The 9,588-nt window shown below is 42.7% G+C and overlaps 1 protein-coding gene across 1 annotated transcript in view; it reads right to left on the reverse strand.

The window, feature by feature from the left end:
- Positions 1–9,134, reverse strand: part of LOC143292603 (RAD50-interacting protein 1-like) — a 31,011-nt gene extending 21,877 nt beyond the window's left edge. Inside the window, exon 1 of the mRNA XM_076603058.1 lies at positions 8,835–9,134. Within this exon, the coding sequence (XP_076459173.1) occupies positions 8,835–8,996 (162 nt within the window). The 5' untranslated portion in view covers positions 8,997–9,134. The remainder of the gene's footprint in view (positions 1–8,834) is intronic.
- Positions 9,135–9,588: the final 454 nt, after the last annotated feature.

Consider the following 9,588-nt stretch of genomic DNA (forward strand, 5'->3'; position numbering starts at 1 on the left):
TATATCGTCATAAGAAATCATCATCTACATCATAGAGCATGCTGCCAAAAGAAGCTGCTTATAAGAAATCATCTACATCATACAGCATGCTGCCAAAAGAAGCTGCTTAATGTTGAGAAAATTTGAATCAGTGTTCTGAAGTTGAGCCTGAACCTGAGAGATTTCTTCAGTTTTCATGGGCAACTTATGCGTTTACTTCATTGATATTACGTATGAAAGTGATTCTTTAAAGTAAAATCAAGATCCAACTCAAGATACATACAAGTGCATTTGTACGTTCATGATCATTTTTATTCATCATTTGAGTAGCCATACTTTGTAATGTGTTTTTATAACCCAACTTACACATACTGACATGCATAACATTATCTTCAATGTCAATTTGATCTTTCACCCTGTGTATATACAAGAACAGAATTAAACCGGTCCGCTGGCATGGTACTTCTGGAAATTTTTGACATTTTGCAACTGTGAAGAAAAAGGATCTCAAACGGTTCATACAACAGAGTCATCAATGAAACTTAGATGAAAAAAAGAAATATGTTGAGGAGTTAAACCAAAACCTTATGCGGACTGGACCTGAAGATGACTTGACAATAGATTATCTAAACGAAGCAATAGCTAAATGCAAGAAAGAATTAGCTCCTGGTCCAGACAAAGTTCACTTCTCGGACATCAAGGAGCTATCAGAAAAAGACAGAAGGAAATTTTTCAATCTATATCAAAACAGTTTCCACAATGGACATGTGCCGGAGGACTGGACACACAGCTTCTTAAAACCCATACCAAAACCAGGAAAGGACCATCATCAGGTAAGCAGCTACCGAATCCTAACCATGCAAAACATTGCTGGAATTAATGGAAAGCTCATGGAACGCATAATAACCAGGAAACTTGCAAGGAATCTTGAACAGCAGGCACATTCTCCCTTCAAATCAAGGTGATTACAGAACAAGTAAGTCTACATGGGAAAACACGGCTGCTTTCGCATATGAGGTATATGAAGGATTTCACAGAAAAGAAGAAACACTAGCGGTACTAATCGACCTTGAAGATGCCTACAATAGAGTCCAGTTTGCGCACCTCATGGAGCTGCTACTAAGGTATGAAGTAAGTCTGACACTGACAAGATGGATAGCAGCAGCGCTTCAGGAAAGAACCGTTGTCCTACACCTCAGAGATTGGATGTCTGCACCTTCTAAACTATCCATGGGACTGCCACAAGGGTTTCCGCTCTCTCCTGTCCTCAACGTCCACACAAAAGGCCTTGCAGACTTAAACAACAATGGAATAGCTCAGGTGCTTACTCTTGCGGATGATGGCCTGGTCTTCAAAACTTAGAAAGATGCTCAAGAAAGAAAGCCATCCAGAAATAACTGAACAATATCGCTCAATGGTGCAAGGACACAGGATCTTCCATCAATCCAGCAAAAGCCCAAACGTTGCTGTGCACCCTCAACAACAAAACCCGCAAGCAAATCACTACCACCTGTATCATTCAACGGAATTCAAATCAGGCCAGAGGGCAAAACTGATGCAGAAGTGAAGCTACTCATAGAAGAAAACAGTAAAGAAGAGGACATCATCATATACACACATGGCTCAGTCCCAAAGACCAATCCAGTTGGGGATTCACTGTGCAACAAAAGGGATAAACAATTAGGGAAGAGAATGCTGCCTACAAAGTCACAACCTCCAGCCTAACAATGGAAGTTGAAGCTATGACACATGCTCTCCAGTGGCTATCATCTATCCATATGCATGGAAACCAACATGCCATGATTCTAACGGACTCAATAAACCTCATACAGAAAACTGAAAGTGGAATGGGAAGCCCAGAGTGGCATGAGGCAATGCGCAACTTTCAGATTCAAAAACTTACATGGTCATACTGCCCCGGACATGCAGGTGTTAAGGGAAATGAGCGAGCTGACAGACTTGCTGGTAATGCAGTAACAACGAGCAGCCTACATCTAGGAAAATCGGAAATCCTAAGAAAAGTCAAAGAATACCAAAAAGAACAGGTACAAGGCCATCACACCATCAATCGCCTCAAAGAAAGAAAGTTGGAGAGATTAAGCCTAGCATGAAAGGTAGAGCACTATGCTTTGCAAATAAAAAGAATATTGGCATTATTTCCAAACCACACTGCGCAAATTTCTTCAAAACGGAACAGAGTCTCTGTGGGCTTTTCCAAATACAACAGACTGAGCAACACGCTCATGCCATTCTTGACATCAGAGATCTTTTCCCACCCCTCTTGCGGCCAGTCAGTGGCAGCCTCTGTGTGTGTGTGTGTTTGTGTGTGTGTGCATGTTTGTGTGTGTGTGTGTGTATGTGTGTCTGTCTGTCTGTCTGTTATTGTGCATGTGTGCGTGCGCGAGAGTGTAAGTGTACAGTGTCAGGAGAGCTCTGTGCATGTGCGTGTATGTGTGTGTGTTTGTGTGTGTTTGTGTGTGTGTGTGTGTGTGTGTGTAGAGGATGAGGTATGTGTGTGTATGCATGTCTGTACTGTGGGAGCAACGGAATATTGGAATGTGCAGGTGTGCATATATACATTTGTATATGTGTGTGGGGTGTGGGGGTGGGGGTGGGGGATATGGACGTATGTGTGTGTGCTTGTGTAAGTAAGCATGCATGCATGCATGCGTGTGTGTGTGCATGTGTGTGTGTGTGTGCCATGCAAGCTGTGATACATAACCTAGGAATGAGTGTGTGGAGGAGGAGGGGTTTTGGGGGGGAGTGCAGGGTAATTTGGGAGATGGAGATGGTGTGTGTGTGTGTGTGTGTATGTGTGTGTGTGTGTGTCGGGGCTTGTGTACAATTGTGTATTTGTTTTTATCTTATAAGTTTTTTATTTTATAAGTTTGTCTTTATTGGTTCCAACAGTTTCAGTTTCAATTTCAGTTTCTTAAGAAGACATCCTGGCCCAGACAAAGTTCGCTACTCGGACATCAAGGAGCTATCGGAAGAAGACAGAAGCAAACTTTTCAATCTATATCAAAACAGTTTCCACAATGGACATGTGCCGGAGGACTGGACACACAGCTTCTTAAAACTCATACCAAAACCAGGAAAGGACCATCGTCAGGTAAGCGGCTACCGGATCCTAACCATACAAAACATTGCCGGAAAGCTCATGGAACGCATGATAGCCAGGAAACTTGCAAGGGATCTTGAACACAGGCACATTCTCCTTTCAAATCAAGGTGGTTACAGAACAGGCAAGTCTACATGGGAAAACGCAGCTGCTTTTGCATATGAGGTGTATGAAGGATTTCAAAGAAAAGAAGAAACACTAGCAGTAGCAATCGATCTTGAAGATGCCTACAATAAGGTCCAGTTTGCGCACCTCATGGAGCTGCTACTAAGGTATGGAGTAAGTTTGACACTGACAAGATGGATAGCAGCAGCGCTTCAGGAAAGAACCGTCGTCCTACGCCTCGGAGATTGGATGTCTGCACCTTCTAAACTATCCATGGGACTGCCACAAGGGTCTCCGCTCTCTCCTGTCCTTTACAATGTCTACACGAAGGGCCTTGCAGACTTAAACAACAATGGAATAGCTCGGGTGCTTATTCTTGATGGCCTGGTCTTCAAAACTTCGAAAGATGCTCAGGAAAGAACTAAAGCCGTCCAGAAACAACTAAACAATATTGCTCAATGGTGCAAAGACACAGGATCTTCCATCAATCCAGCGAAAGCCCAAACGTTGCTGTGCACCCTCAACAACAGAACCGCGAGCAAATCACCACCTTCTGTGTCACTTGATGGGATTCAGATCGAGAAAACTGAATGCCTACGCTACCTAGGAATACACTTCAACAGGATGCTGACCTTCAGAAAACATACGGAAAATACTGTTCTCAAATGCAAAAAGGGCCTTTCAGTCTTAAAAGCAATGGCAACCAAAGGTATTGAACAACGCCACTTCTTCCTGCTATACCAATCACTCGTCCTCAGTGTGATCGACTACGGACTTGGGCTAACAACACCATCTCAAAGCAACCTCCTAAAATTAGAAAGAGTTCAAAATGAAGCTATGAGGCTGATCCTTCGAACAACAAAAGACACGCCCACAGAAACCATGCGATACCTGCTTGACCTTCCTTCAGTGCAGGCCAGAAACAAGTTAGAACAGGTTAAGACCTACTTCAAAGCATTAGAAAACCCTCAAAACCCACTGCATGACGCAGTCATAGAACCAAAAGGCAGCCGTCTAGGACAAGGAAGATCATGGATGGGGCAAACAGAAGACACAATCCAGCTAGTATGCCGACTACAAGACCTGAAAGAAACAAAAGAATGGGAGAAAAACCCCGAAAACCTCAACCATCTATTCAACACAGCCATTTCACCCACTCTAGGAAGACATTGTCGGGAATGGCCAGAGGACAAAACTGATGCGGAAGTGAAGCTACTCATAGAAGAAAACAGTCAAGAAGAGGACATCATCATATACACACATGGCTCAGTCACTAAAGACCAATCCGGTTGGGGATTCACTGCGAAACAAAATGGAAAAACAATTAGGGAAGAGAATGCTGCCTACAAAGTCACAACCTCCAGCCTTACGATGGAAGTTGAAGCTGTGACACATGCCCTCCAGTGGCTATCATCCATCCATATGCCTGGAAACCAACATGCCATGATTCTAACTGACATAATGAACCTCATACAGAAAACTGAAAACGGAATGGGAAGCCCAGAGTGGCATAAGGCAATGCGCAACTTTCAGATTCAAAAAACTCACATGGTCATACTGCCCAGGACATGCAGGTGTTAAGGGAAATGAGCGAGCTGACAGACTTGCTGGTAATGCAACACCAACCAGCGGCCTACATCTAGGAAAATCAGAAATCCTCAGAAAAGTCAAAGAATATCAAAAAGAACAGATACAAGGCCATCACACCATCGATCGCCTCAAAGAAATAAAACCAGAGAGAGGGAGTGGCCATAAGTCTAACATGAAAGGTAGAGCACAATGCTTTACAAATCAAACAAATATCGGCATCATTTCCAAACCAACATTGCGCAAATTTCTTCAAAACGGAAAAGAGTCTCTGTGGACTTTTCCAAATACAACAGACTGAGCAACACACTAGACGCCACGTTCTTGGCATCAGAGATCTTTTCCCATCCCTCTTCCGGCCAATCAGTGGCAGCCTCTGTGCATGTGTGTATGTGTGTGTTTGTGTGTATGTGTGGGTCTGTGTGTTTGAGTGTGTTTGTGCATGCGCAAGGGTTTAAGCGTACACAAGTGTCAGGAGAGTTCTGTGCACGTGCGTATGTTTGTGTGTGTGTGTGTGAGGGGGAGGTGGGGGTGCCGGGGGGAGGTGGGGGTGCCGTGGGGAGGGGGGGTAGAGAATGAGGTATGTGGGTGTATGCATGCCTACACCGTTGGAACAACGGGATATTGGAACGTGCGGGTGTGTATATATATATCTTTGTATATATGTGTGTGGGGTTGGGGGTGGGGGATATGGGCGTATGTGTGTGTGCTTGTACAACTAAGTGTTCATCTGTGTGTGTGTGTGTGTGTGTGTGTGCCGTGGAAGCTGCGATAGGTAGCCTAGAAATGAGTGTGTGGAGGAGGGGGTAGAGGAGGTGCAGGGTAATGTGTGTGTGTGCGTGTGTGTGTGTGTTGTTGTGTTGGGGCTCATGTACCTTTATGTGTATTTGACTGTGCTTTCATATCTGTGAAACTGCATGTTTGGTGCATATCTGTTATGCATGTGTGGGTGTATGTGTGAATGTGTGATTTCATGTTTTACATTTATTTGCTTATTTATCATCATTGTTGTCTTATTTATTTATTTATTATTATTATTATTATTACTACCTTTTTTACTTTTTTTTCATATTATATTATTTATTTATTTATCTACTTATGTATTTATTTACTTATTTATGTACGCTTATCTATTATTTATTCACCTTTTTTTCTTTTATTTTTTTCTCAAGGCATGACTAAGCGTGTTGGGCTACGCCGCTGGTCAGGCATCTGCTTGGCAGATGTGGTGTAGCATATATGGATTTGTCCGAACGAAGTGACACCTCCTTGAGCTACTGAAACTGAAACTGAAACTAAGAAGGCATCACTGCATTTTGACAATGCAACACCACATCTGCTAGGCAGATTCCTGACAGCAGAATAACCCAACATGCTCATCCGGCCTTGAGTGCATACATATACATTTGTGTTCCCATTAGAGTGAATTTTTTTTTTTTTTAACAGAATTTTGCCAGAGGACAACACTTTTGTTGCCATGGGTTCTTTATCAGTGCACCAAGTGCGTGCTGCACAAAGGACCTTGTTTTATGGTCTCATCCAAATGACTAGATGCTCAGTTTGATTTTCCTGTCAAACTTGGGAGAAAAGGTGAGAGTGAGCTTTGAACCCAGACCCTCACAGACAGCATTTATGTTTCTGCTGAGGTAAGTGATTATCAGTATCAGTATCAGTAGCTCAAGGAGGTATCATTGTGTTCAGACAAATCCATATACACTACGCCACATCTGCCAAGCAGATGCCTGACCAGCAGCATAACCCAATGCGCTTAGTCAGGCCTTGAGAAGAAAGAAAAGAAAGATAATTAAACAAATAAAAAAGTGAATGAATATTCAAATATGAGGCACCAAAAAAAAGATACTACTTCTACTACTACTACTACTACTACTACTAATAATAATAAATAAATGATAATAAATTGATAATAAATAAACAAATAAGCAAATAAATGTATAACACACACACACACCCTGCAATCCCCTCCCACGCCACCCCTTTCCCCCACTCTCATTCCTAGGCTAAGTATCGCAGCTTCAACAGGTCACTAACATGCACACACACTCATTTATACAAGCACCCACACATATGCCCCCCTCCCCCCGTCCCCTCCACACACATACACAAATATATCTATGCACACCCGCACGTTCCAATATTCAACACACACACACACACACACACACACACACACGAGCGTGCACACACGCGCACACACACAAACACACACACACAGGCTGTCAGTGATTGGCCGCAAGAGGGGTGGGAAAGGTCTTCCAAATACAACAGACTGAGCAACACGCTCATGCCATTCTTGACATCAAAGATCTGAGAGTCAAAATCTGTCACTTTAGACTACACACGGAAGCTCATGTGGGTCATCCACGACCCATACCTTTAAAGAGACAAAAACCTGTATATTCCTCCAAAGCTTGTGTGGGTCGTGCACGACCCATACTTTGTAAAGAGACAAAAACCTGTATATTCCTCCAAAGCTTATAACAAAATATGGAAAAGGAAAACATATCGTAACAACCGATTACACACACATGCGCTCGCACACGCACACACAGACTCACACAAACACATACACTCAGAAGAAACATGCTCACGCATTCACACACACGCACATACACACACACACACACTCACACACACGCACACTCAACTGATCACACACACACACGCATAACACCACATGCACATCAGTACATACAAACCCAACTTATGCACACAGAGATAGAGAGAGAGAGAGACTGAGACAGAGAGAGTGACAGACAGACAAAGAGACAAGAGAGAGAGAGAGAGATGACTCATAGCATCCTATACACGCATAATCAAAGATATTCAGTCACACAGGTACATGCTGTTAGAGAAAGGGATGGAAGGGGGTTATAGCTGAAGACAGGCAAAAGGGATGGGGCGGGGAGGGGGGGTGGTAGCAGGAGAGTAGTGGGGTAGTGAGGCTATTGAAAGTAAAACTTCTTTATTTTCCTTCACTAATTGCAAATGAAACCTTCTAAAATCACTATCAAAAATGTATGAGTCGTGCATGACCCACACGAGCTTTCAAGGGGTGACCACGTTTTTTCCTCTTTAAAAAGCATGGGTCATACACGACCCACACAAGCGTCCGTGTGTAGTTAAAACGCCACCTTTAATTACTCATTAACTAATTACTGAACTTTTTTCATTTTTTTGGCACAAGTTAGCCTTTTAGGTGTAGGAAGCATTTCTGAAATTTTGTAGAAAAATATTAAGAATTGGCTGAGATATTTGCGTTTTTGTACCCGTCCGGGTCATGTACGACCCACGATAGCCAGCGAAGGTTAAGACTGAAAGACCCTTTTTGCATTTGAGAGCAGAATTTCTCGTATGTTTTCTGAAGGTCAGCATCCTGTCAAACTGTATTCCAAGATATGGTTTTCTCAATCTGAATTCCATCGACTGACACAGGTGGTGGTGATTTGCTCGCAGTCTTGTTGTTCAGGGTACACAGCAACATTTGGGCTTTCGCTGATGTAAGTGAATTTGCAGAAGGCAAGGAAATGGATGTCTATTATTAAAACAAAATGAGAAACAGACATACATGTCCTTTTTTTTCTAACATGAAATTATGTCTGGGTCCATAGCCAATGAACACAGTCAGGTAAACTATTTTAGTATTTACTCATTTTGCTGTAGTGTGACAAAAAATGACATCAATTTGGCATAATTCTTATTATTGAGATATGATGCCAAGTGACATTATCAATGGAATTCTCTTTCTACTATGCTGCACTTAACAGTGTGTTCAAGTGTATTTTCATTTTATAAATGGAAGGGGGTGAGGGGTGGGGGAATGTATACATCAAGAAAGTGAGGTAGAAAGCGACAGTTTGTGTGACGGTAATGATGATGGTGGTGAATGTGTTGTTTAGATAATGTCCATTTTCAAGGCTTCGCGTAGGAATAACAGAGTTCTGTTTGCTGGGTAAAAACAAAAGTTTAAAAAATAAAATACAATTTTGAAACAAATCTGCAGATATCCAGCTGGTTTCTTTACCCTCGATTCAACGGACGCTCTGTGGCTTTTGACCGTTTTACAGATGTCCTGAAGCTTGGTTAGTGACCGGACATTGTCATCAAAGTGAGTATTCAGGAACAAAATCGTGAATTCTGCTGGCGACAGGTTTTGCACATCCCCACACTCAAGTGAAGCTGCCATGTTGGCACCTAAACTTCCTCTGTGCTACACTCCATTGTTACACAATATGGTGCGCATTAGTTGACACTTCAGTGTTTTCACCGACAGTCACACAAAAAAGTAATTCATTTGTAGGCTACCCCATCGGCAAAGTCTTTCGACATCAGTATATATATACTTTTAATCTGTATTTTCGGAGTATTTTCCGAACCAGTACACCAAACCTGGAGTTCTTTTTCGGCCTGTTCATCACGATGTGCAGTTCGCTTCCGAAACATGTCATAACTTATCTAAATGAATGTCCCTGTCACCGTCACTGGAACAGAAACCTGTTTTGGTCGTGCAGGCGCTGGATCTGGATCTGGATCAATACGTCGCTTTACATCCATTTACTGGCATAGACGCGACGGTGGGGGGTGCGCAACGCGTTGGTGTTACTGGCTTCTGGCTTTTGCCAGAGCCGATTTGAAGCTATCCACTGACTTTTTGTGGACGATGGTATCGTCTTGATGGTTCCACTCAATTATTGTCTTTGGGAAGTATGAGTATCGATACTGGTCGGTGTTTGTTTCAGGGACACAGTAGCATCTATCGTTGTTTCGAATATAGTTCT

Source organism: Babylonia areolata, chromosome 18 (genome assembly GCF_041734735.1).
Source record: "Babylonia areolata isolate BAREFJ2019XMU chromosome 18, ASM4173473v1, whole genome shotgun sequence".
NCBI classification, from domain to species: Eukaryota; Metazoa; Mollusca; class Gastropoda; order Neogastropoda; family Buccinidae; genus Babylonia; species Babylonia areolata.